At 32.9% G+C, this 27,928-nt stretch overlaps 4 protein-coding genes across 5 annotated transcripts; 2 read left to right on the top strand and 2 right to left on the bottom strand.

Moving 5' to 3' along the window:
- Positions 1 to 1,453: 1,453 nt before the first annotated feature.
- Positions 1,454 to 6,816, top strand: LOC117927209 (putative MO25-like protein At5g47540). 2 transcript variants are annotated; one of them, XM_034846656.1, is made up of 11 exons: positions 1,454 to 1,695; positions 2,859 to 3,020; positions 3,301 to 3,419; positions 3,723 to 3,797; positions 4,160 to 4,253; positions 4,434 to 4,493; positions 5,378 to 5,446; positions 5,860 to 5,958; positions 6,226 to 6,270; positions 6,387 to 6,465; positions 6,554 to 6,816. In XM_034846656.1, exons 1-11 carry the CDS (start codon positions 1,564 to 1,566, stop codon positions 6,637 to 6,639), a joined length of 1,020 nt encoding a protein of 339 aa, XP_034702547.1. In that variant the 5' UTR covers positions 1,454 to 1,563; the 3' UTR covers positions 6,640 to 6,816. The 2 variants fall into 2 exon arrangements, with proteins under 2 accessions (XP_034702547.1, XP_034702545.1); XM_034846654.1 differs by having other exon boundaries at positions 6,363 to 6,465.
- Positions 6,817 to 7,429: 613 nt separating this feature from the next.
- LOC117927208 (cytochrome b561 and DOMON domain-containing protein At5g35735-like) lies at positions 7,430 to 9,366 on the bottom strand. The gene is made up of 3 exons (XM_034846653.1): positions 8,470 to 9,366; positions 8,074 to 8,328; positions 7,430 to 7,977 (listed from the first exon to the last, which is right to left on the bottom strand). Exons 1-3 carry the CDS (start codon positions 9,076 to 9,078, stop codon positions 7,657 to 7,659), a joined length of 1,185 nt encoding a protein of 394 aa, XP_034702544.1. The 5' UTR covers positions 9,079 to 9,366; the 3' UTR covers positions 7,430 to 7,656.
- Positions 9,367 to 20,166: 10,800 nt separating this feature from the next.
- LOC117927342 (cytochrome b561 and DOMON domain-containing protein At5g47530-like) lies at positions 20,167 to 21,456 on the top strand. Its single transcript, XM_034846829.1, has one exon. It carries the CDS (start codon positions 20,690 to 20,692, stop codon positions 21,254 to 21,256), a length of 567 nt encoding a protein of 188 aa, XP_034702720.1. The 5' UTR covers positions 20,167 to 20,689; the 3' UTR covers positions 21,257 to 21,456.
- A 115-nt stretch (positions 21,457 to 21,571) lies between these two features.
- LOC117927341 (N-acetyltransferase 9-like protein) lies at positions 21,572 to 27,270 on the bottom strand. Its single transcript, XM_034846828.1, has 6 exons — positions 27,013 to 27,270; positions 26,841 to 26,912; positions 24,935 to 25,022; positions 23,826 to 23,958; positions 23,535 to 23,573; positions 21,572 to 21,842 (listed from the first exon to the last, which is right to left on the bottom strand). Exons 1-6 carry the CDS (start codon positions 27,185 to 27,187, stop codon positions 21,762 to 21,764), a joined length of 588 nt encoding a protein of 195 aa, XP_034702719.1. The 5' UTR covers positions 27,188 to 27,270; the 3' UTR covers positions 21,572 to 21,761.
- Between the last annotated feature and the right edge of the window lie 658 nt (positions 27,271 to 27,928).

Below are 27,928 nucleotides of genomic sequence, written 5' to 3'. Positions count from 1 at the left end.
GTACATAGTTGTTTATTGACAATTTTGTTTTGTATAACTTCTGGTTATACAAGAGAATTAAAAATTGTATGCATAACTCCTATTGTGAAAAATAAGTGAGTACAAAATAAAAATTAAAAGCCAATATTTTTTCATAACTTTGAGTTATGATTATTTTGTCAACACAAGAAAATATTCAAATTTGTACATAGCTTCAGGCTATAAATTATTTATGTATAACTTCTAGTTACACAATATAATTAAAAGAAATTAAAGAAATTAAAAATTAATATCTTTCATAGTTTCAGATCATGATTATTTTATCAGAACAAGAAAATATTTAAATTTGTACATAACTTTAGACTATGAACCGTTTTTTATATAAATTTGTGCATAGTTTTAAGCTATGAACTATTCATTGAGTAGATTTGTGCATAACTTCAAGTTATAAACTTTTATTAAATAGATTTATACATAGTTCAGGCTATGAACATTTATTTATTTATTTTATACTTTCTAGCTATATAATATTGTTTGGTATAACTTCCGGTTATACCGTATAATTAAAAACAAATAATTAGGGATCATATACATAACTTCTTATCATATATTTGTAATTTTGTAATTTTTCTCATAACTTCTGGTTATAAAAATTGTACATATTTTTCATAACTTCTAGTTATGAATTTACCATATAATTTATAATTTATCAGGTTACAGGGATTGTACATATTTATACATTCAAATAAAATAAATGAAAATAGAGAGTCAAATGGTAATAAAGTAGAAAATCATGATATGAGTTTATCACATACCTTTTTGTGAGAAAGAAGATAGAAAAGTTTTTATATTTCTTTAAAGAGAATAACATCTTTCTATTTCTCTTAATAAAGAAAAATCTTTTTATTTTTTTTTGTAAAAACTATTCATTCTGATAACGTGTTGTAAAACAAAGTGAAAGAAGAAGAAAGCCAGAAAGAGAAAAAAGAATGTACGGGGAAACTCTATATAATTTCATTAGAGGTCCTACAATTTCATAAGGAGTTACACAATATATTTATGGATGATCATCCATAAGTTATCATTAAAAGTATATGATAAAATTTATATTGTCACACGATGGTACAAAAAATAAGATCAAGTACAAAATAATAGAATTAGGATTACTCTCTTACATGATCTATCGTATTTTTTTTATAGATATAAAATGGGTATAATAGTGAAACCCATATATTAATTAACTCAACTTTTTTTAACTAAAATTGAATCGATTAGATTAATATAGTTTTTTCAATTTTGAAATAATAATTAAAAAAAAAAAGGAAAAAAACGCGCGCACATCACCCAAACCATATGCCACATCATGCGATGACGTGGAGTAAAGGAGGCGTGTGGAGGGGCATGCACGAGAACGCAGCCACCATTTTCTAAATTTGTAACGAACCAGCTCTAAAATGCGAAAATAACCGTTTGGAAGGCCAGAAACAACCGTCGGAGCATCCCAATTTCTCTTCATTCTATAAACCCTAATAATTGTCCATCCATTCCACGAATTCTTCCCCCGCCAAACGACGCTGTTCCACCATGAAAGGGCTTTTCAAGTCGAAGCCGCGCACGCCAGCCGAGCTCGTCCGCTACATGCGTGAGCTTCTAATCTTTATTGATCGCGGCGCCCAAACCCGGGAACAGAAGCGGGAAAAACAGCGGGAAGAAAAGGTTGAATCTTGTGACGTTTTGTTCAATTATTTACAAATTCTTCTGGAAGCCAGATTGTTGGCATTGGCCTAAATTGTGTGGAAAAAAATTCACTTTGTGCTTGTTTGTATTGAAAATTCTAGATGATATATTATTTATTTTATTAAATTCCATCGGAAAACTGAAGCATTTTGCTTTTTTTGTTTTGTTTGTTTAATTTGAGGTTCCACGTTAATTAGAGCAATGTTGAATCACACAAGTGTTTAATGAAATGCTGAGTTTTCATAAATTTATATTAGGTCTGCTCGCAGAAGCAATTTGTGTAGCAATTTTGTTGTTCACACATGAAGTTTAGTCTTTTCTGGAATGACCTAAGGGGTAAAATTTTCAGTGGAAACAAACAGTTGGGTGGCTGGCAGACTTTGGGCTATTTTGTTATATATTGGTTGAACAAAATTGAGCATGGGCAATGTGGTATTCTGAAACTGATTGTCTTGTTCTTGAAAAAAAAATGCATTACTCTTCAAAATGCTGAGCCTAGCCTCATTGTATCTAAAGTAACTATGTTGCTAGGTTAGAGTTTGTGAAGTACTTTTATTGCTTTAGAAACTTAAAATGAGATAATTTTTCCCAAAGAAGCAAAGTTGATAGTGAGTCATGCCTCCTCGTAGGTTCATTAAATTGCAGTCCCTCTTTCTACCTTTCTCTTGCCAATGATGTACACAAATTCTTGTATGCATTCGTTTTTGTCTCATTAATATGTCAAATTGGTACGTGGTTGATCTTCTTATTGTCTTTTATAATATGATGGGTCGGCCTCAGTTTATTGGTTATGCCACACATTTTGTCATTAAAGAAATTATCTCTGTGCACCATGTTTCTAAGGATGAAATGTTTATGCTGGCTTCTTGTAGTTGGTTTTGCATTTTTTGCTTTAACACTGCACATTTTTATTGTGTGTGACATGATTCAACTTAACTCTAAGTTTGTCACTGTGGACTGAAATTTTATGTCTCTTCCATCAGAAAGTTCAGGAACTTAGTTGCAGCTTCATGTTGTGATTGGAAATCCCCTAGTGCAATATACTGTTGATAGTTGGGCTTTTAGCTTCTCATCAAGTGCATTTCTTCATCAGTTTGCCCAAATACATACCATTTTGTGTTGACATCTTAACTTCTTTGCAGGTGTCTGAACTCAATAAATGCATCCTGGAGATAAGGACAATTCTTTATGGCATTGATGGAGCAGAGCCAGTTTTGGAAGCTTGTACACAATTGACCCTGGAGTTCTTGAAAGAGGATACAATCCGCCTTCTGATTGTTTGTCTTCCAAAACTGGACTTAGGGGTAAGAATTATTCTATTATTTGGTCAAGCTGCGATTTATTAATAAAGAACACCAGGGTTAGGCACTATCCTTATTCTTTTTTCTTTTTTCTTTTTTATAGTTTCTATTTTCAACTCATCTATTCTGAATTTTAGGACAATTCCCTAACATTATGTCAGTTTGTACACTTACCTTAAGGATTGGGAATTGATTTAAGTGTGGAGGTTGAAATGGTATTCATTATTATACCGTATCTCATTCTTTTGGTGTTTCATGAAAAAATGGGGTTCTTTCTTTTCAGGCACGTCAAAATGCCACTCGTGTGATTACAAATTTGAGCAGGCAACGGGTTAATTCACGGTTGATTGCTGCTGAGTACTTGGAAAATAACATAGATGTAATAAATATACTGATACCTGGGTAAGCTATTTATTTTGGGTAATTATTTTGCCATATATTTGCTACAATGCTCTCAAAGAAAAATCCATAACTCTTTGCTGTATTTACTTTTTTGGTCAGAAGTTAAAAGGTTTTACTTGGAGTTCATTTTTTTCTTGAATGTGTTTTCTGCCTTTTATCAGTGATGGATGAATATCATTCTATTAATCTTTCTATTAGTAATTCATCTTTTAAGATGGGTTATATTGGTGTTCAATGAATAATATGCTCTTTATTTGGTTGGATATAATGTTTCAATGTCCAACTAATAGGTGGTTTGTTTAGTTATGAAGACAGTGAGATTGCTTTATCTTACGGTGCAATTTTGAGGGAGTACATACGTTATCAGAGTGTTGCAAGGTAAGCATATTAAGAAGGTAAAATTGAATCTTGTAGATGTCCTTTGATAAGTAGCTACAGTTCAGATTGTTTTCTGTCTCTCTTGAATGATGTTATGAACCTTACATTCAATCTCATAGTTCACCAAGCAGTTACTGCCTGTATTTTTTAGTAGTCTTATATTTATTCATGCATGTTTGTGACCTTTTCATGAGTTAGTGAAATGGAAATCAGCACCTAGAGCATATAGGTACTAGTGAAGAAGTTCTTTCTTTTAAGCTGGCTCTGAATTTTCTATTCCACCTCTCTCTGTTGGTAAACTATACTCAGTTACTAATTAGTTCAAATTGTGTCCACATATTTAATTTCTGGATCACTCGCAGGTATGTGTTGGAATCAGCACAGATGAAGAAGTTTTTTGATTATGTACAAAACCCAACTTTTGAAATTGCATCAGATGCTGCAGCAACTTTTAAGGTTAAGTTAGCCTGAGAGCATTCTATTTTCTTCTTTAAATGCTTGGCATAGCTTTGTTTAGTGGTTTTTAGAAAATCACTTCCTCCTTTTGGTGACTGTTAATTTTCATTCATTATATTTTACTTTTGTGCTTGAAATTGTAAACCAACTTGAACCCTGACACTGTCCCAATTTCTGCAGGAGCTTTTGACAAGGCATAAATCTACTGTTGCTGAATTTCTTTCCAAAAACTTTGACTGGGTGAGTATCATACTTACTTTGATTATCTAAATGGAATATCAAAATGTTTTGCCTTTCTCTACATTGGAAAGCATCTGATCTCGCATGGAACTTTGATAAATAGCTTGGTTCTTATGTATGGCTGCTTGTACCAACAGTATCTGAGGCACTATATAACAGATAGTTTTCTCTTTCGGCTATGTTACCCTGGCACTTGCATCTCCTGCATATTATTATTTGGATTGATCCGATTTCATGGAGGTTAAATCTCCCATTGTGAACTTCTTGCCAGGAAATAAATATTCGCTGTTTAAACTACCAAAGAGCATGAACTAAAAAAAAAAAAAAACCTCAGAGGATGGTTTCTTTGTTTGAGAAAGGTAATGACAGCTCATAACATAAAGGGACTTGGGCAAAGTCTATTATCACAATTATAACAACTGTCACAGAGTCCAGTACTTTCTATCTTTTGAAATGCACTGTTATTAGAATGCAATTTTTTGTACTTTAAAAATAATCTAGCAAAGGAAATTTTTGTTTAAAAATTACTTTCTTATCTTTGGAAAGAAGCGCTTAATAGGAAGTTACAATTTAGTTATATCAGAGGATAAGATCCATTTTCCTCAAATTTGAAGAGCTGCATTTACTTGCTCTTCTTTATTGGCTGGTTTTTCTATTTTATGCTCATGATAATAATGGTTTCATTGGGGCACTGATGCCATTTATTGGAATGTATGCCTATTATGAATATATGAGGAATTGATAATTGAAATCATTGCAGGCCACATTCTTCTTTGCCTGCATAGTGAGACAACTTTAGAATCGAGCTACTTTTTCTCTTCTTTTATATATATTACTTACAATTAATCATTGTTGAAACTTCTCTAACTGTTTCCTGGTTCCAGTTTTTTCGAGAGTACAACTCACAGTTGCTGCAGTCTCCCAATTATATTACCAGGCGACATGCCGTCAAGGTATATAACTTCTTTACGTTCTATATGTAGGAACTATTGGTCAGTGTTGTCATTGCCATGACAATGTATCCAAATTTTTCTATGTGAATTCTCCACTTGCTTAGTAAGAGTGTGTTTGGCATTGTTTCTATTTGAATTGCTTTCAGTGGATGAGCTTTCTCTAGAAAAGTTTTTTATAAGAATCACCTTCCAAGTGCTTCTCAAGGAAGCACTACAAGTGATTTTCCAACTTCCTGAAAGTGTTTTCTAATTTTTCCGAACTTTATTTTTCTTCAAAAGCATTTTTTATGCTAAAAGTGCTTTCTAAAAGCACTATAAAACTGACTTTAAATGTGTTTAGGGTAATGGAAGATTCAAATGTTTTATAAAAGAACTAATGCACAATTATTTTCTGATGGTTTAACATGTTTCAGCTGTTGGGAGATATGTTACTAGATCGTTCAAATTCTGCTGTGATGATCCGCTATGTGAGCTCACTGGATAACATGAGGATCCTGATGAATCTTCTAAGAGTCTCTCTCTCTCTCTCTCCACACATATACTTGCAATATGACTGCAAATATTTCGCTGAAGTTTCCCTTTTTTCCTTCACACTGTCTCTTTCTCCACACACTCTCCATCTCTCTCCACACATACACTTGCAATACGACTGTATATATTTCACTCAAGTTTCCTTCTTTCTCTTCCCTCTCTCCCTTTCTGCACACACACACACACATCCTTTTATATTGATTGCATAGATTCCACTCAAATTCCCTTCTTCTGAACACTTTTTTCAGGAGTCAAACAAGGCAATTCAGTTGGAATCATTTCATGTGTTCAAGGTGCCATATGAAATTTGACTCAGTTTTAGAGTGCCTTTTTTTTATTTTAATCACATTCTAAAGTTTCCTTCTCTCATTTTTATTACTGATAGCTATTTGTTGCAAATCAAAATAAGCCTCCTGAAATCGTCAGCATACTTGTCACAAATAGAAGCAAACTCCTACGATTCTTTGGCGACTTCAACATTGATAAAGGTAGAAAACATTTTCTTATTCAAAACCCATAATGCTCATTATTTTATTCTCTGTACGGCAGTACAAATTGAATTCTTCTCCTCTGCAGAGGATGACCAATTTGAAGCAGACAAAGCTCAAGTCATCAGAGAGATCACTAATCTGAATCCACGGGCTGATGATGGTGTGCAGTAGACAAAAGCAGATCGTTTCTATCTATTTAGTCATTGTACATCCAGAGAATGCAACTGGATACTCGCTCTTTATATCTAGTTTATTTTCTTTGAAAGCGTAAAATGATATACTGATCCCACTGTAAATTGAAAAGAAATTGTTTTACATTATCTTGTTTACCTTAATCAAACCATGAAACCTGTGTCTTAATGTTTCTAATTGCTTCACTACATCACCTTATCCCTTCTTTAACAACGAGAATCCTGCAGATGGATGCTTCAAGTGCTGCATCCGGCTGCTGCTAACTCTGTGCTGAGATTAAGTTGGCTTTTTGGGCTCTATAACATACAAAGCTCCCAATGTTTTGAATCCTGATCCTTTTTCAATACTGAATGTGGCTCAATAAAATTTGATTATGAAACTGATTTAAGTTTCATGATTTGGTTTGTGATATTTGATTCCATTTTGGATTTAGGTAGCATTTCTGGTGTTTAAACAGAGTAGTATGAATCACATTTTCTGCAGTGCAGGTTCAAAACTGCACGAAACACTCGAGGATTCCCCCAGGTTGTGAAAAAATTTCAGTGGATTCATGTCAAGACAAGGGTAACGGGTAGAATTTCTATATTTCTCCATTCTTCTGCATTAATGATTTGAGTTTTCAGCTTGGGAATCCAATTCATTTGCTCTGTCACTCTTTTTTGCCCGAGATTGTGTTCATAGTAAATGATCTTTTTCTTCTGGGAAATTATCACAGGAGACAAGTTCACACAAAACATCCGTAATCCAATGAATTGAAAGACCAAAAAACTGGAAAAAAAAAAAGAAAAGAACATGGAGTGTATTTATATATACGAGAAAAATTACACTAAATCCATGTCTAAACAGCACACTGAAACACAAAGCAAAAGCTACTGGAATAAAGAATAGCCTAACACAACAAAGTGATGAGCTCCCTCGACATAAGGGGCTACTAATCAAGAAACCCAGTCCCTCACCCATGTGAAAAACACAGCCTGATACATTCTAATCTATCTTCTACACCACTGTCCCGGCACCATATCCATTAACCCCATTCACTCCATTGCCATTTTGTGGATACTTCTCGGAGCTCTTCCTTTTCCTCTTGATGACTATGTACCATGTAGCAGCTTCCAGCATAATTGCAAAGAATCCCAAGAATATGAGAATGCCGATGTATGCTCTCTTCCATTTCTCCTCAGGATCCAAGATGTCAAAGCCCTCAAAGATGTTGAAGATGCTCAGGATAATGATGCAATATCCGATGGCATGGTGGTAGATGTTCCAGTAGAGTCTGTACTTGTGATCCTTGTTTGGCCTCAGGAGCAGAGCAAATAACTGTATGTGAAACACAAGTTCATTTAGAAGGCTGCATACAAGACAAGTACAGAGAATGTGCTAAAACCCGAAGAATTCACCATATTGATTCGGTACCTGAAGGGTTCCAAGGCAGAAAAGGGTGATGCCAACGTTCCTATGGGTGTCATACTGAACAGCAGAAGAATCACTGCCAAGTTTTATACCGGTTGCCCATCCAGCCACACCAACTATGTATCCTGAGGACTGGCAAGCAACATGTAGGTAGAACCATGCCGGGTCTGCAGCCTGGAAAACCTTCATGTATCTTGCAATCATGGCACCCAGAGGCATCAAGGTGCCCCAACTGACAACGTTCAACACACCATGAATCTGAAAGATTAACCCCATCACAGTTAAAATCAAATCCCATAGATATGAAGATCAAATATTGATAATGGAAATGGTTATTAGGTTTCTGTTTTTTCCTTCAATCACCTAAGGTTAACTCAGAAAACAGATTGAATCACTTACATTTCTCCTCCTCACTCTTGAAGATGTGGCTGACCCTCCTGTGCTAGTTTGTCCTGAAAGAAGATCCAAAGTGCCCATAGACTGAACATGTTCGCCAGTGGTGGAATGTGTACCAGGAGTGCCTCCACTCAAAGGACCTTCTTGCCAGACCTGGTTCACGGTTGTAAGGTTGGAGGAGAGCTCCAAAGTGGCATATATGATCATCTCACCGTTGCTGTTCTCTGCTTGGATCTTTGGTACTGAAAAGCTCAAAGAACCAGGCTCCAACGTAGTGCCATAACTAGACACCGGAGAGGTGTATGCATAGGGGGCACTGGAGTTCACATATGCCACAAGAGACTGTGCCCCCACCATGCCTGTACTATTCAGGTTGATGGCCCAAGCAATCCAATTTGTCGACGAAAAGTCAGGCTGCCTGTATGCAATTTCCAAAGTTCCATTTGTGTGGCGAGTCCAGTGGATGAAAGAACCCAATTCGGAGAGGTCAGTGCAAGAGGTATAGAGGTTATTGTTGGAGAAGGTGTAGCTCCCACATGTCTGAGCAGAAGATGAGACCAACATAGAAACCAAAGCACATGAAACCAACAAAATTCTCAAAGACCCATCCATGGTGGCTGAATTCAAGGATACCCAGAGGCCAAAACCTCAACAAAAACAACCTTTCAGAATCTGGGTGTATCTCAGATGGCACTGAAACAGGTCCCTGAGGTGTTTTCTCAATTTGGGTACTTGAAGAACAAGCTCAATGTGATGAATGAAGAAGAGGGGTTCCCTCAAAGAATATATATATAGAAGGATTGTTGGAGAAGAGTTGGGGTGGTTGACTGGTTCTCTCCATTGAATGCTGTGTCTATATATTGACACGGCCACCGTAAGGGACAGAGGGCAGTAATGGAAGCCGGCGAGAAGGTGTAGGCACCTGTGAAATTTCAAAGTTTGAAACTCTGTAATATGCAGTGGGGCCACGCACCTTCAACTACTCCTCGTGTTCACATCTACTTTGTCTTAACTTTCCTAAAACTAGTTCATATTCTGACTTTTTTCTCATATTTCCGCCACCAAATCTATTGAAAAATGACACAAGAAAAATGGAGATGCTCATTCCACACGGTGCTTTACCGTGTGCTAAACGCTATCAAAATCAGAATAAAAATTTAAAATAAAAATAAAATAAAATTGCTAAGAGATTCATAGAAGCAAAATGCTACAAAGTGGATTAAAGTAAATATCAAATAAAGATATTTAATTTACCAACTTTTTTTTTGTCAGCGATGTTACCTGAACCATTTTATTATCCCTAAAAAAATTGGGATCTCTTGTGACTTGTACTTTGACGGACATATCTTGAATTTTCTTGAGACTTTCACATTTTGATGGACATACCTTGAATTTCCTTATAACAAACATCATCGATTTCTTTAATCAGGATCCCTCATAACTCACATTTTGATAGACATACCTTGAACTTCCTCGGGACACTCGCACTTTAACGGACATATCTTGAATTTCCTTGGGACTCACATCATCTGCTCTTTGAACTCCTTTGAGGATGACGATCTCTTCTAAGAGAATGCAATATCAAGACAATAGTCTTTAACAACTCCTACTAAAATTAAAAGTCTCTTTGAACTTGTACATAAATGAGGCACCTCAAACTTTGTTGAGAAAAGCTTCATCGATCTTTTTAACTCCTTTAAGAAGCATGATCTCTTAAAAGAATAAAACGAGACTTTAGATTTTTATAAGTTTAAGAAAATGAATACATTCACTTTTCAGATTAGGAATTATGCAAATATAGTAAGCAAATTGTCTTTTTCCCTTCTTTTTTTTCTTATTTAATTTTTGGAGTAATGCTGAGGCACCCACTTAATAAATTGGTTAATGTAACCTTATAATAAATTAAAAAATAATTTTTAAAATAAATTATTTAATTTAAGTCATTAAGCATATTAATTATAACTTATAATAAGTTCAAGAAATCACTTATCTAAAACATTTAAACTTCTCATATTTTTTCTATACAATTATAATTCCTTTTTTTTTTATTCATTCCTCATTTTAAGTTCATTTTATGAATAGCCTCAATGCTTGAATTAAGATTTAAAAGGTAAGCTTTAAATCAATAAATTTAATAAAATTCATATTATAATCATATTAAACTATTGAGTATTCAAAATTTTTATTTCACTAAATCCCACTTTAAAAAGAAAATAATTTATATTGATTTGATTCTTAGCACAAATGCAATGATATGAACATGTCAATATTTGCAAAATAAAAATTTCTTATGCTATTCATTCAAATAATTATTCTAAAGAGAATTTTAGGGTTAGACCAAATAAAATATGATCATCATCTCTACTTTGGACCAACCTGATCAAAATCCATCTATGTATACTTTTTTTTGGAAAGAAAATGTTAGTTTACCAACAGCCCTAACATTAGATTTTTTTTTAAGGTAAGTTTCTAAAAGTGGGGGAAAGAGAAAAAAAAAAACATGTTGTGCAAGGCATTGAAAATGAAGAAGCCACCAACTTCTTCAATTCTTCTCATTACCAATTTTCTTTTCATTTTCATTACATAGCCCATTAAAAAAATTTGACATACATGAATCAAAGCCTATGACCAACTTAGAATGGTATGGTGAGGATGAACTTTTCCTTGTGCCACTATATTATGATTTGGTACCTTAGTCATATATTAAAAAATTTAACCTATAGTCTTAAGAATTCACACCTAAACCCTATTCCATTTAGGCACAAATCCATTCAAATACAATAAGAGGTGTCACACAAGTTAACTCAAATCAAATTTGACACAAGATAATTTTAGGGATAAGTAATTATAGAAATAACAAATTTTATCCCGATGGATATTCAAATCAACTTTGTCGCATGTTCATTTAGGGACGAATTATGATCGCTTCTTGTATGTAAACGTCGATGATAAAAGTTGTCACATGCTTTAACCCAAATTGATTTGGAAATACAAAATAACACAATTTTGAATAATTTATTGATAATTTTGAGATAAAATCATTTAAGCATAAAATATTATTATCACTAATACTAATTTGTTGTGTTTTTTATATATCTATATATGATATACACATATGAAAATCATGTATTTATAGATAACAAAAGAGGAAAAAGATTAAAAAAAATTCAAGCAAAAAACTATCAAGAGAGAAAAAAAATTACAAAAAACAAAAATAAAAGATTATCACACCTTAAATTCCAATAAAATTTGACAAAAATTTATTTACATACAAAATAATATCATTCTCATTGTGTTGTGAATAACAGAAGATGTTACAAGTGAACCTACACAGATTTGTTTTTCATGACATAGATAGATGAAAAATATATGGCCATAAATAGCAAGAAGAAAACAAATTAACAAAGGTTAAATAATTAGCATAAAAAACTATTTGTAAAAAAACCAATAAAAGTTGTCGTAGTTTAAATTTGAATCAATTTTGACATTAATTTATTTAGATACAATATGTAAGTATTTCCATTAATTTGTTACCAAACATTTTTCAGTTAAACCCAAATTGATTTGAAACTTCATTTAGGTATAAAATACTATTATTACCACTAATTTGATGAATTCTTTTATAAAAGGTAGTTATGAAAAACATAGATAACAAAAAAGAAAATAGAAAACAAACTTCCAAGCATAAAACCATTAAGAGAGAAAAGAAGACAAAAAATAAAAATCCTCACCTTAAACCCCAATAAGATAAAATGAAAATTAAAATAAAAATTATCAAGAAAAAAACCAAAAGTTTAATATTATTATAATTAATTTGTCAAGTTTTTTTATAACATGTAGTTATGAAAAACATGTATTTATAGATAATAAAAAATAAAATATAAAATTCAAAGTAGAAAACTATCAAAAAGGAAAAAAAAAATACAAAAATTGACATCCTTAAACTCCTATAAATTTTGACAAAAATTTATTTACATACAAAATAATATCATTCTCATTATTTTGTAGATGGCAAAAGATGTTACTAATGAACCTACATTTACTTTGACATAAATTTAGTCAAGTACAAAATTCTATTATTGCCACAAATTTGTTTTTCATGACATGGAGTGATGAAAAACACATTGCCATAAATAACGACAAATATACAAATTAAAATTTTATTAAATAATCAGCATAGAAAACAATTTATAAAAAAATAATAAAAATTATAACAATTTAAATTTGAATCGGTTTTGACACAAATTTATTTAGGTATCATATACAAGTATTTTCATTAATTTGTTACAAAAGATTTTGCACTTGAACCCAAATCAATTTAAGTCGTCATTTAGGTATAAAATATTATTATTATTATTAATTTGATGAGTTCTTCTCGTAAAATGTACTTATAAAAAACATAAATAAAAAAAAAAAAAAAAACAAATTCCAAGTAGAAAACTATCCAAAAAAAAAAAAGATTTGTCATGCTTTAAATTAAACATGAACCATTTTGGACACAAGTTCGACTAAGTACAAAATACCATATTTTGATTAATTTATTGATGATTTAAAAAAATAAAAAACAAAAGTTGTCATACACTAAACCCCATCCAAGAAATAAAAAACAAAAGTTGTCATGCTCTAAACCTGATCCAATTTTGACAAAAATTTGGCATATCATAATTCTAATTTTAATTTATTGATAATTTTAACATAAACTCATTAAATATAAAATACTATTATTATAATTAATTTGTAAAGTTTTTTTTTATAACACGTAGTTATGAAAAACATGTATTTTAGATAACAAACGAGAAAAAGGTTAGCATAATTCCAAGTAAAAGAAAAAAAAAAACAAAAACAAAAACCGCCACCCTTAAACTCTAATAAATTTCTACAAAAATTTATTTATATACAAAATAATATCATTCTAATAATTATTTTGTGAATAACAAAAGATGTTACTTGTGAACCTTCGTCCACTTTGATACAAATTTAATCAAGTACAAAATTTTATTATTGAAATTAGTTTGTTTTTTTTTTCATGACATGTCGTTATGGAAAATATATAATCATAAATAACAAGAGAATAAACATATTAATGAAAGTTACATTATCGACATAGAAAACTATCGATGAAAAAAATTAATAAAAGTTATCACGTTTTAAATCTGAATTAGTTTTGACACAAATTTATTTAGGTACAAAATACTATATATTATTTTTGTTCCTTTTAAGAAAAAAAATTCACATGTAAACCAAAATCAACATTGACACAAAATCATTTAAGTATAAAATATTATTATTACCATCAATTTATTGAATTTTAATTATAGCATGTGGTTAGAAATAACAAAAGAGAGAAAGGGTGGAAAAGACAACAAAAAAAGAAAAAAAAAAACCTAATATAAAATAAAATAAAAATTGATTCATGCTCTAAACCCAAATAATTTTTTACAATGAACCAATGCAAATTGTGATACAAAATCATTTAGTATATAAGATATTATCAGTTATTTAAATACAAAATATGATCATCATGTAATATCTTGTATCCCAATTCCTTTCCTAACATGTAGTCATAGATGACAAAAGAGAAAAAAAAAATAACAAAAGTTACATAATTGATTATGAGTTGAAAACTATTGATTCGTCACTTCTTAAACTTGAATTAATTTTAGCATAAAAGTATTTATTAAGATACAAAATACTATTATTATCTTATCTTGATCTGAAATTGAACAAAATTATCCATTTGACTACAAAATATTATAATTAATTTGATACAAAATACTATCATTATAGCCCATCAACTTAGATCCGTTTTGATTGAGAAATATTATATCATACTTTTTTATAACATGCAAAGAAAAATAAAACAGAATTCTTCACACCCTAAACCTATATAAGTTTCGATACAAATTCATTTAGATATAAAATAATATCATGGTTAATTTTGTTGAACCAAATTTATTTTGACACAAATCAATGAAGTACAAAATAATATTATTATCATTAACTTGTTTTTCCATATCATATTAGGAAAAACCTATATAAAAAATTATCACAATGAAAATAATGAATTCGTCACGCCATACACCTTAATCAAGTTTGATACAAATTTATTCAAGTACAAAATATTATCATTTTGTTTAACTTGTTAGCATTGGAATTTAAATCTATTTTGATATAAAATCATTTAAATATACAAGATACTATCATTGATTTTAATACAAAATACAATCATCTTAGTATCCTCGAACCTAATTTTTTTTCCTAACAAATAGTCACAAATGACAAAAAAGAAAAAAAAAAGTGACAAAAGTTATATAATCAATCATAAGTAGAAAACTATTGGAAAAAAGAACAACAAAAGTCATCACACCCAAAATCTTAATACAAAGGCTTTCATTCAAATACAAAATACTATCATTATCTTATCCTAAATCCCAAATAGTACAAAAATATCTATTTCACTACAAAATACTATAATTAATTAGATACAAAATATTATCATAATCTCCCATCACCTAGATCGATTTTGATGGAAAAATATTATATTCAATTTAAATACAAAATACATGTTATTTTTAACATTTATTTAATACAAAAATACAATAATAAATGAGAAATAACAAAAGAGAAAGAGAGAGGAAAAAACAAATAATTATAAAAAAACAAAAAAAAAAAAACGTGTACTTATAAATAACAAAAGAGAAAAATAGAGAAAAAAACAAAAGTCTTCACACCATAAACCCATATAACTTTTGATAAATTCATTTAGATATAAAATAATATCATTCCTATTAATTTGTTGAATCAAATCCATTTTGATGTAAAATCAAAATTAAATACAAAATATTACTCTTATCATTAACTAGGTTTAGGTTTTTCTAACATAATAGAAAAGATGGAAATAGGGTATGATAAATGAAGGCAAAAAAAACAAAAAAAAAAAGTTACATAATTAACTCTATATTGAAAATTATTATAAAGAAAATAATAAAGTTGTCAAATCTGATGTCTAAATTAAGTTTGACATAATTTATTTAACAATAAAATACTATGATTTCGTTTAATTTGATAACAACAAAATTTATACGTCATACCATAAGTCAAATTCATTTTGTACAAAATCATTTAAAAGTATAAGATATTATCATGATTTTAATACAAAATATCATCATCTTAATATCTCAATCCCAATTCCTTTCCTAACATATAGTCATTGATGACAAAAGAGAAAAAAAAAATTAATAAAAGTCATCATACCCGACCCTGAGATAATCTTAACATAAAAACCTTCATTCAAATATAAAATAGATTTAAATACAAAATTTGATCATTATCTTATCTTGAACCTAAATAATACAAAAATATCCATGTCACTACAAAATACCATAATTAATCTAGATACAAAATATTATATCATCATCTCCCATCAACCTAGATCAATTTTGGAAGAAAATTATTATGTTTAATTTCAATAAATAAATAAAAATACAATAACAATCAATTCATGTACAAAATACCATCGTTGCCGTCCTAATCAAAAGACTCAAAACCCAATTTTGTCCACAAATCTACGTGGGTCCAACAAAATTGAATCAATATTCTAGAAACACGTACGATTCAAAAAGTACAAATGTCAAATGTGTAAATTTTCCTTCAAAACAAACAAATGATGGAAAATGAACGTGTTGACTGAGGTGGGTTCCCATGGCAGATCAAGTCGAGCCATTAACATTTTCAAAAAATATGAGAAGATGTTCAAGGCACTGACAAGAGCCTTGTAAGTTGGTGAGGGAATAGACCTTTTCCTCTTGGTTGTTTCCGCTTTTGGGTTTGGTCAATTCCAAATTCCAATGAAGACCAAACCCTTAAGTTCCAAGTAATATATTATAAGTTTAGTGGAATGAATGGGGGTTCCACTTGCCGTGCTTAAACTTGTGTCCTTGTAAGACTTTGTATAGAAATATTTGTTTACTTCTAGGATTCATTGTATGAAGAACCTTAAATTTAGCTTGTGATAAATATCATAAGTTTATAAAAATCATGCATAAAAGCTAATAAAAAATCTCCAACTTATTTCTGAAGTCTTGAAACTTAAATCTGAAGCCATGCCCAAATCAGTGTTCCAATATTTTGGGTGGTGGTTGGTGAGATGCTATGTATGTCTTGCAAGTGTTGACAGATAGAGCAAGTATTCTCATGTAAAAAGGGGGTTTGGGTGTGAGAGATTGTGGGTGAAATGAAGGCAAGAGTGTTTTCCAATGATTTTAGAAAGTAATTTTAACCCAAAAAGGTGTTTTATGAATTAAAACATTTGAGAAAATCTAGAAAACATTTATTTTAAATTTAAAAATGATTAGTAATAATGGTTGAAAAAGTAATTAATAAATAATTGTTTAGAAAACATTTTCAAAGTCTTCTTCAATATTTTCAATACTTGAAAATTTTTATTAAAAAATATTACTTCTAAATATTAAAAAAATAAAAAATTATTTTTAAAATCATTATCTAACAGATTTTAAAAACATTTCGAATAAAGAGTTACGTCTCTTTTTTTTTTTCTCCATTTCCATTTTTTTATTGGTTTCTTTTTCTTAGACTTTTTCAGAGATCTAAAAATGACCGTATTCTATTACAAGCCACCCACATGGTGGAATGGTATATATTATGTGAGGTATGATTTTGATTAAAGAAGTTTCGAATTTTCATAAACTTAAGCCAACAGCAGGAGTTTGATGTAAAACGACGTCGTTTTTTGTGATTAGGCAAGCATGATGCAAAGGTTGCATCAGCCCATGGGAAGGTTCTCATGTCGTTATCTTTAGAATGAAACGAAATTGAATCATAAGAAAAGGATTGTGGCCTAATTATTTACTCATGCCACGTGTCACATGTCTAGGCCAGAACCCTAAAAATAAAATTAAATTAAAAATTAAAAAATATATATAATGTGCAGTCCAAGCTCCACTTGCTCAAACCCTTTAATGAGTTGAATATATATATATATATATATATATATATATATATATGGATAGATATACTCATATTTTTTTTCTCTTTGAGATGACTCATTGTAGTATGCTTTCCATGACTAACGCTATGAGGGGAGTCTAACATGGGATCTTACCAACCTTCACTAACCCATAACAAATCTTACATTTGATGGGTGCGCTAAAATAAAACTCTATAATATGGCGGGTTTTAAATCTGGTTTAAAATTTATTTTTTATTATTAAATTTAATCGATTAATATTGATTTTCAAATATTATAAAAATATATATAAAAAATAAAAAATAAAAAGTAAGATAACTTTGTAAGTTCAAGGACTTTGCGCGTTCAATCACTTTGGAATATGTAATATTGCTTTTTATGAGTTCAACCACCACAGAAATTAGGGTCTGTTTGGTTTTAGCTAGTGTTGAGGTTGACGGGCCCTCCCGAGGCTGCCACATTTCAGTATTTCAGGGACATTGGCCCGTTTGGCAGGAGTCGATGACCCATACGTGGAGTTCATGGATTCCAGCCTAAATCAAAGAATAAATAAAAGTAAAGAACCCTAACTGCTCCTCTGCTTCCATCATGCCCAACTCATGGCCTAACAAAAATAAAATAAAAACCCCACACACAAACCATGCAATGGAATCCAGATTGTGTTTGGTCTTGGATGATCAGAGGATGAAATCATCAAATCAACAAAAAGATTTCCCTTTCACATCTTCTTCACTGTCCTTTAATCATGATACTAAAGGTTGCAGATATAGCAAATCCCGGGCGATACGAGTCCGTTCTTCTACCTTACACCACTTAAATATTGAGGACACTATAATTGAGTTGCGTCTTGGGGGCTTTAGAAGGGGACCGAGAGATTAGGCAACGATTGGCCATCTACAAGACGGCAGTGTGAGCATTTCTCTTTCTGTACGTATAGCTCCGTAAGGCCGGTGCACAAAAGCCTTGTGAGGAGATACAAAAGCCCCTTTCCTATACTGGGACAAGTCGGGAAGCTAAAGATTCCCATGTCACATCCTCACAAAGAGGTAGTTTCTGGAGGTTGCACCAGCCCAAGGAGTGGCCCAGTGTCTAAGAGACTAAAAGAGAGAAGACTAGATAAGGAGATTTTCTCCTAAAGAAGGAAGATGAAAAGCACAAACAATAAGTCCAGTTAAAGCCTAAAGGGGCTCCCATTCTCTTACCCAGAAAAAGAGATGAAAGTTCCATTAATCCATTCCCACCAACCTTAACCCGCAAAGAAAGCATCTTCTTGTATAAAACTTCTATGGAGGCACCTACTTTCCCATACAAGTCCCATCCAACCATGACCAAAATTTCCAAATTTCAGCTTGTGGGTCGCCTGCCTTTGTCATGTCCCAAAGGTCTTGTATTTCACCACTGCAATCATGTTCAGGAAACTACAATCCACCTTTCACGGGTCGTAACAAAGACTTCATCTGCAGACTCCATTTCCCCCCAGCAGCAAAGTAGTTTCCTGCTTGGTTTCCTGTCTGCCCAGTTGCATCATTGATCCCTGTTAGAATAAGAACACAGAACTTTACAATTTTTTCAATTAGTCAGTCTGTTTTCCCCAAAATTCAACATTTCAAACCGGGCAAAGTTGTGAAAATATGCACGTAAACAACCAATTTTGCCACACTTTTCCCCATTTGCCGTGGCAAGCTTAAATAAAAGTTTGAATTAAGAATCCTATTCAAGTCCAAAATCAGCTGTTTTTCTACAGTACCAGCCCAAACTAAACCGGCATGGGTGATGGAACCTAGCAAGGGACTCAGCCATCTTTCTAGACTTTTTAGCATTGTCCAGGCTTGTGGCAGCCACAAGGACCCAAAAATTGAAATAATTTTTCCACCGTCACAATCCCAAGTCTGAAGCATTCAAACATCAGCAACCTCCTTTTTCTATGCCTCTCACCTAATCTCATGCTCTTACAAGCTTCCTTTTTTATTATTTTGACTTGTTCATTTATTGTTTGAAGATGAACCATAAATATAATTTCTTCAATATACCACCTAACGTCCTATAGATTTCTCTAGCCTATCAGCTGCATGTATACTTGTCATCAATCAGTTGCTCCCAGTTTCAATCTCCCTTAATCACATTATTTGTGTTCATAAGACCTTAGAACATACGAAAATCATAGAATTTGATCAGACTAAGGTCAATGGAGGAAGCAATGACTAGGTTGTAACACAGGAATATAGTTTACAACTTTGGCTATATAATTTTTATGCTTGAATTCAATTTTTTTTGTTTCTGAGCATCCAAATCTCAATAGGATGTATGAGACTCCTTTATACGTAAAACCATTCAGAATCAAACCTAACTATGTGACTAATAGAGATTACAAGATAAAGATGATCCCTGGGTGAACAAGCTACTCAAACAAATTCTTCTGAATCTCTAGAATCAACTGGATGATCACTGAGGGTTTCTTGTTGGTTCATCTAGAACTATTGACTTTTTGGACTGGGCTTTGCTATTGAATTGGTATTAGGTTGGAAAAGTAGATTAAAGGAGAAAGGAAAGAAGGAAAGACTGTCATGCAAAACTTACCCATTACAACCATGAAGAAGCAAACTTTCATGACTACTCTACTTTGAACTCCTTTGCCTATGCTAAAATTGCTGTGATATTAAAGAACATATTGAACCAATCAACAACTCCAGACTTCATCTAGCTTCCCAGTCACTATTTCTCTTATTAAAGGCACAGTGTATTTCTCTACTTTCCTTGCAATTCACATCCCTACCCACAGTTAGACTTCTCGGAAGTCCTTTTAAGTTCTTCCATCAAAATTAGGCTAGTTCAGGAACACGCAGAAGAAGCGTTCTTCTAACCAAGAAGAGAGTTGCATACCTTGATCATTTGAAAAAACTTTAAAAAATCATCATCTCATCCACAGCCCCAGCAGGCCTTTTTCTACCCAAGGTGTTACTAGTTTGTGGGTTGTGGGTACTCTTCTTCAACACACCCAAGAATCAGATTTTCAAACAGGAATTTCTAAACCTTCCGGCCTCCTTAGAACTCATTTCCATTTACCAAAAGAAAAGGGCTGACATTAGTTCTTTTTTATGCATACTCAGCATTAATAAATTGTTTTGGCTCAAGTGTCTTTTGAAACCAGCCCCAAATTTCCAGTTCCCCTTCCTGATCAACTGAGAAAAAGTTCGGTTAATCGTAAGCCTTGGATATCCAAACGATACTCAATATCTCATGGATACAACATCAAAAACCATCTTGCTATTTTGCATTCTTATTTCCCTGTTCCTTATCTCCTCCGCTCAAAGCTGCTCAAACTACACCTTTTCAGGGACCAAAATCTTCAAGTCATGCAAAGATCTTCCATATCTGCAGGCCCATCTCCACTGGAACTACATTGCATCCACCAGAAAAGTTGACATTGCATACAGGGCAACTCCAACTTCTCCAGGATGGATTGCATGGGCTATCAACCCAACTGGAACAGGCATGGTTGGCTCAGAGGCACTTGTTGCTGTTCTCAACCCTAATGGAAGCATGACTGCTTACACCACACAGATAAACAGTTACAACCCTTCAATGCAACCAAGAGCTCTCAGCTTTGAGGTCTCTAACATCAGAGCAGAATATTCAACCAATGAGATGATTATCTTTGCCATTGTCGGCCCACTGAAGAATGGAACTACTGTTAACCATGTCTGGCAAGATGGAAATTCAGTTTCACACAATATCCCTCAGATGCATTCAACATCTGGGCCAAATATTCAATCAATGGAAAAACTGGATTTTCTGTCAGGATAGGAACAAATACTGGAGAAGGAACTTTACTGTCCCTGGTTCAAGTTTGGCACCCTTATATTCCACTAGTTTGATCATGTGTATCCTGTCTTTTCATATAAATCTCAATTATCCCTATCATTATCAGTATCATCATCAGCATCATCAATGTTTATGTGGATTTTATATCAAGTGACTGGCTATTATATTTTGTGTTTTCTGTTCTTCCACGTCTCACCACGAACTACTAGCACTTCTTCCAATAATATGTTACCCTATAAACTATACAAATGTTCCTATTTACATCATCTAAAGAAAAAGAAGAGGAGTACTCAGACATTGTAAAAGACAAATTACTGTGATGCTTTTTCACGTGAATTTCAGAAGTAACTTAAAGCCCTTACATTCAAGTTGAAGGGAAAAATGTTTCAGTATCAATAAACTCAGCTTTTATAAGCAAATAAGGTAAATGAAGAGAAGAGTTTCTTTTAATACAGATACATAACATGATAGGGTGGGCTTTCGAGGACTACATATGTGTAACCATATTACCAATTAAACCCAGCAGCTCCTCATGCTTAGGCTTTGTAACTGGCAACTCCAGTGTTACCTGTCAAATTTAACAAGTAAAAAGAAATGGCAAACAAATAGAACTATGCAGAGGACAGATGATCTACATGCCATCTGACCTTAAAGATCTATTAACAGCAAAGTTTATTTTTATGGATCATCAGGAATCACAAGGCCAATGGTTTGAGGCAAGTTTTGACTTACATATAAATCCAGCATGCACAAGTCATGAAGTTCACATTTCATGTTAATATAAAGGAAAAAAATAGTATCCATGATCTGATCATAGTTTAAAAGGCGCACTTTAAGCACGCCTAGGCTCAAGGCGCCACCACTCCCTAGTTATAGCAACTTGCTTGCCAAGATACACACCTTATTGAAAAGGCATGCCTTGTCAGCTTTACTCTTCCTTTTTAAACACTTTTATTCTTGAAATTTCTAATTATATACTGAAATTTATATAATTTCATTACTTTTTTATTGAATGCTTCTTTTAAATGTTTCAAATCTTAAATTTTTTATTAATCGGATTAGATTATGAATCATATTTTACAAAATTGACGTGTATCATAGGTCACATTTCACTTCACTCAGTCGCCCCTTGTGTTGCGCCTTGCATTTAAGCTATTGGAGACTTTTGCACTTTAGATGTGCCTTGTGCCTTTTAGAACTATGGATTTGATAAATGCCGATAGTATTTACATTGCACTAAAAACACAGCTTGATTTGAAGCATTTAACCACCTCTCTGAACATTCTATTTCCAATGCATTCTGAAAATATAACCTATCATAAAAGTCAAAAGTTGACCATACCTATGAGTTAGGGGTGCATATTGGACAGGTTGGTCCGACCCAACCTCAACTTGATCTACTTGGATGGGTCTGAGCAAGCTTTTTTAATACTCAGGTTGAGCTTGAGCAAAGGGTTTGGGCAACCCAAGCCTTAATCGAACCCAAATTAATATTTTATAAAATTTATAATGTATTTAAGTTTCTTCATATATATGCTTTTCAAAAGAAAAGTAAAGGAAAAATGTCAAAGTTAATAGATTTGTTTTTCTTTTTTGTTATTATCTAGAAATAATGTCATTTACGATTTAAATTTTGATATAAATATATTAAAGATAAAGTTAAAGAAGCCAATACAGGCAGGTTCAAACCAGCCCAATGGAACCCTACTTAACCTGAATTTGACCCATAACCAAGCCTAACCTGAACTCAACCCGAAATTAAACCAGGTCGGTTGAGCTGAAGTTGAATACCTTGGGTAATAGGTCAGGTTAAGTTCAGGTTAATCGTTTATTCATTCGGGTTGGAGCAGGTTGGTACCAAACCAACCCAACTGACACAAGTTGCATCCTCACTAAGACTGGAATCATCATATTGAGTTGATTATTAATCAGCTTGACTTCCTAAATGGGACCCATTAGATGTTGGATCTTAATTCTTTTCTTCATTTTGATTTAACATGAGTTTATTGGGAACTTAATAAATTGTATAGGCTGACAGCTTGTTCTGCATGCAAATTAATCCCTAGGAGAAACTCCCATTTACAAAATGCCACTAACAATTTTCAGGTTGATTTTGAGGTGAGGATACTTTCTAGATTAGATCTAGTGAGGGAGTCTGGCATCTCCCACTTCCACATGGCCCACCACCCATTAACACAAAAGAATGTGCAATTGATGTTATGGCTACAATCTCTCATACCCATAAAATAACTATGCTTACCTCTTTGAAGATTTCACTGTAGGAAGACTCCTCAAAGCCCTGCACGAACCATACATGGCATTTAGTCAACATAATGACAAGAAGTTGATGCAAGTATGGATGCATAAAAGCACTTATGTGCCTCCTTACCTGCCCACAATAGTATGGAAGCCTTTGCAATCTAATTAATAACTAACATTGCCATGAACATGTTGAGATGAGAATATGTGCATGTGAAAGAGTGTGTGTGACAAAGAGATAGATTGATAGACAGATAAATAGATAGATAGACAGACAGAGAAAGAGAGAGACCAATTTTCTAAACAGATTAAGAGAAGCTTGATTTGATTCTCCAATTTTAGCACGGAACATGTGGATTCCAAGGGTTTCGATTGCAAAGGCCATCATCATCAGGATTGCTTCCTTGCCAAGTCCTTTGCCACGGCTATGCTAGCAAGGGTAAGATATAACAAAATTAACTTTAAGGAACTATATACAAGAGTGCTTATAAGTTTAAAAACTAAAAAAGAGAGATTAGCCAAAGGACTTCTTTTCAGTTACAATAGAATATGATATATCATGTTTGAGCCAGCCTCTATAGATGAATGGACTGTTTACATCACAGGAACCTTCTTCTAAACTACTTACAGATTACATGATGTAAGTTGAAATTGAAGAAAGGGTTAATGTAAAATCAGAAATACAAAAAGATGAATTAGGATATAATGTTTAAAAAATGTTTGAGACCAGGATAAGTTACATTGGATGCAAAATTAGAAGGACTACAGCAAAAGTGAAGATTGTTGTGATTTCCTGACTCAAAGATACACAAAATGGAAAATAACACTTTCAACAGTTTGGTGTGATCATCCATAAGAAAGAAGCATTGATAATGATGCTGACACTAAAGCTAGAGGCAGGTGTGGAAAACACAGATGCACTTTCAAAGTGTTGTTTGACCACAGTATTCAAATTAAACAACGAAGTTTTCCAAACCAAAAAAATGGGACCAAGCATACTTCATAGGGAAAAATAAATAAAATTTCAAGAAATGTAACAGAAACATAAAACATGCAGTTCACTTGAAAGGCTTTAGACAGACTAGTGCAATAACAGGGAAGCTCGCAACCACAAATGTCTAAGCTCGAGTATAAATTTTGATAAACTGAACTTGCTGCTTTTTTGAGTTCATTAAATAAATTCAATTTTATTTTATAACTTCCTCTGCTCTAAGTTCAAAATAAAGCAAAACTAATGACAGGAACAAAAAAAAATTCAGAAGTCAGTGTTTCCATATAAAAATGGCTTTGTATAGACATCAAAATGATGAAAAGAAAAAAAATACAAACTGGCAATGACACAAGAAGCAGGCCTCCCAGTTGAAATTTACATATCATCAAACAAAATGAAAGTGCAGTTACCTTTTGGTTTCAGCTATCATGATTTCAATCTCTGCCATTTGGGAATCATCCAAGTCATTCATGTATAAATTGACATCACCAACCATGGCTGAAAAGAGGCATATTATTAGTCCATTATGATAGATGAAATAGCATGTTATTACAAGAAAGTTTAACCCAAAAAAAGGCCAAATTATTGGCTCTCTGGGGCATCCATGGTCCACAAGAACCACAACAATTTAAGATAAAAAAACTTTCAGATAATACCCTCACTGACTCGGGTTGCATGTCCCAGAGGAATGAGAAGACAGTGAACCATTTAATTTTGCATTATTGGGTAGCCTCAGATTTATGGCTGCTTTTGTTTCAGCTGGTGGGGGTGCATTACTGAGGGTTTGTTATCTGGATGGTGTACAAAGTTTCAAACTAGAAGCCAGCAAGAGATGTAGAGAGCTGCTCCATCATGCTTCCCTTAAACACTTAGGAAGGAAAGGAGCAGGACATATTGGAGAGTGATAACATTCAGTGTTTCAGTAGCTGAGAACTAAGTAGGGAAAGAGTATTGTTTTTTGTGTCTCTCTTCGCTCTATATGGCATTTTGGCGCCTTTGTATATACCATGTATACTTTTGTGTGCTCTTTCGTTAGGCGTTTTTTTTTACATTTGATCTTTGCCTATTAAAAAACCATTTGGAGTTTCAGCAGTTTGTGCTTCTGTATCTCAGGGTGAATGGAATTACGAGGGGATTTTTGGACTTCATTGGTGACATGTACTCTGTGCCATAGTAGTTCTTTCCTCAGTTGACGTTCATTTTTCTCCCTTGTTCCATGTGATTCCAGTTATATATATTGCAAGTAATCCCCATTTTGTATGTATCTCCAAAGCATAGAATTGTCAAATTTCTTAGCTCCTATGCTAAATTCAAAATGAAATTTTCATCCCTCCATATTTTCTGCAGTTTTCTCCTACTTGAATTTTTATATGGTTTCTACTTCTTAATTTCGGGTTAGTGCTTTGAAATGCCACCAAATGTTGAAATAGTAAGTTATAAGCATGAAGAAAACTTCCACACAGTAATCACCCATAACATTTATTAGAACATAAATTCACCAAACAAAATTGCACATACGGATCAGACTGGAAACACCAAAATTCTTAAACTGTTTTAACTTCTAAAGAAGCATGACACACAAGAAAACCAATCCAATTGAAATTCATCCATAATCCCTACTACAAGTACCAATAATCATAACTGCAATAAACACCATAAAAATGACCACAACTCCAAACACAGCCCAAGTCTGAAGCATTCAAACATCAGCCACCTCCTTTTTCTATGCCTCTCACCTAATCTCATGCTCTTACAAGCTTCCTTTTTTTATTATTTTGACTTGTTCATTTATTGTTTGAAGATGAACCATAAATATAATTTCTTCAATATGCACCTAACGTCCTATAGATTTCTCTAGCCTATCAGCTGCATGTATACTCGTCATCAATCTGTTGCTCCCAGTTTCAATCTCCCTTAATCACATTATTTGTGTTCATAAGACCTTAGAACATACGAAAGTCATAGAATTTGACCAGACTAAGGTCAATGGAGGAAGCAATGACTAGGTTGTAACACAGGAATATAGTTTACAACTTCAGCTATATAATTTTTATGCTTGAATTCAATTTTTTTTGTTTCTGAGCATCCAAATCTCAATAGGATGTATGATACTCCTTTATACGTAAAACCATTCAGAATCAAACCTAACTATGTGACTAACAGAGATTACAAGATAAAGATGATCCCTGGGTGAACAAGCTACTCAAACAAATTCTTCTGAATCTCTAGAATCAATGGATGATCACTGAAAAACAGGACAAACCCTGAAAAACAAAATAGATTCCTAGAAGGTAAAGTATGTGAAATCTAACTGACCCTCCACGTGGGGATGCCCTTGGATGAAGTCTCCATCAACCATCTCCTTGTCCAAAACAATGAAAGTTCGCTCTGCAAAAGAAAACCCATTTTGAAACCTTGAAACTGAGATAACCCAATTCAGGTTATCTGATGAAAGATCAAAGGATAAGCACATAGAAAGAGATGGAACTGTTGGGGTCTTGGGTCCAGGAGAGCTGCATCTCGTACTCTTGGTCCAGGGTTAGGGGCTCCGACCCGGTGGCTTGGAGGAGAGCCGGGTCTTGCATCCATTGGTGGTACTTCGGGACATGCTCCTTCATGTACGGAACCAGTATCACTTTTTTTCCCTCCAAACAGGCTCTCATTCTCTCTCTCTTTCTCGCCCTTTCTCACCGAGTTGAGTTGCTCCTGAAATGACCCTGTTATTGCCGGAAGCTATGGATTCAGTGGGTTTGGCTTTGACTCGCCTTAAAATCTAATAATCAAGCTTTTTTTATTAAAAGGGATATTCAAAATGTCAATTTAAAATAATATTCATCTTTTAAAAATATTATATATAATTTATTTTAAATAAAAATAACCTTCAATAAATTTTTAATCTTTATCTTAAAAGTTATTTTCTCAAATATAAGTGTGGACCTAGTATTTCTGTTCGCTTTCACTTGGCGAACTCGCTTTTTATTTGAAGAAGATTTATTTTTTTAGAAAATGATTTTAGGGAAAACAAAATAATAAAAAAAAATCATAAATGTGACTCCTTATTTGGAAAATATGGTGTGTGAAAAACCAAATATGGGTTCGAGGATCAAATTACTTATCAGGAAGGTACGGTAATGACGGTAACACCCCTTTAAGCCCCTAAAATGAGTCTCTACTAAATAAAAATGATGCAAGTATGACAATTGATTGATTGAACATGGATACCAAATAAACATCAATCTAAAAATAATCAAATGAACAAGAAAGGCAGAGAGTGTACCTGGGTAGTGAACTGATTGCTTCATGGAAAACAAAGGTTAGTGAACGAGCATAGAATAGTCTCATGCATGTCACAAATCAAATCAATCAAGCATGACAATCAATCAATCAATGAGAAAATCACGCAT

This window comes from Vitis riparia, chromosome 12, assembly GCF_004353265.1.
Source record: "Vitis riparia cultivar Riparia Gloire de Montpellier isolate 1030 chromosome 12, EGFV_Vit.rip_1.0, whole genome shotgun sequence".
Lineage (NCBI taxonomy): Eukaryota > Viridiplantae > Streptophyta > Magnoliopsida > Vitales > Vitaceae > Vitis > Vitis riparia.
Note: the sequence above shows the minus strand (reverse complement) of the source record. Positions and strands in the feature narration are given on the sequence as shown.

Coding starts and splice junctions, on each gene's coding strand:
- LOC117927209 (XM_034846654.1), top strand. CDS start 1,564: ATGAAAGGGCTTTTCAAGTCGAAGCCGCGCACGCCAGCCGAGCTCGTC. Junction 4,494..5,377: donor TTTCCAAAAACTTTGACTGG/GTGAGTATCATA, acceptor TCCTGGTTCCAG/TTTTTTCGAGAGTACAACTC. Junction 6,466..6,553: donor CGACTTCAACATTGATAAAG/GTAGAAAACATT, acceptor TCTCCTCTGCAG/AGGATGACCAATTTGAAGCA.
- LOC117927208 (XM_034846653.1), bottom strand. CDS start 9,078: ATGGATGGGTCTTTGAGAATTTTGTTGGTTTCATGTGCTTTGGTTTCT. Junction 8,329..8,469: donor CAAGAGTGAGGAGGAGAAAT/GTAAGTGATTCA, acceptor TTAATCTTTCAG/ATTCATGGTGTGTTGAACGT. Junction 7,978..8,073: donor TCTGCCTTGGAACCCTTCAG/GTACCGAATCAA, acceptor TTTCACATACAG/TTATTTGCTCTGCTCCTGAG.
- LOC117927342 (XM_034846829.1), top strand. CDS start 20,690: ATGGATACAACATCAAAAACCATCTTGCTATTTTGCATTCTTATTTCC.
- LOC117927341 (XM_034846828.1), bottom strand. CDS start 27,187: ATGAGAGCCTGTTTGGAGGGAAAAAAAGTGATACTGGTTCCGTACATG. Junction 26,913..27,012: donor CTGGACCCAAGACCCCAACA/GTTCCATCTCTT, acceptor TTTCTTTTGCAG/AGCGAACTTTCATTGTTTTG. Junction 25,023..26,840: donor AGGGCATCCCCACGTGGAGG/GTCAGTTAGATT, acceptor GCCTCTTTTCAG/CCATGGTTGGTGATGTCAAT.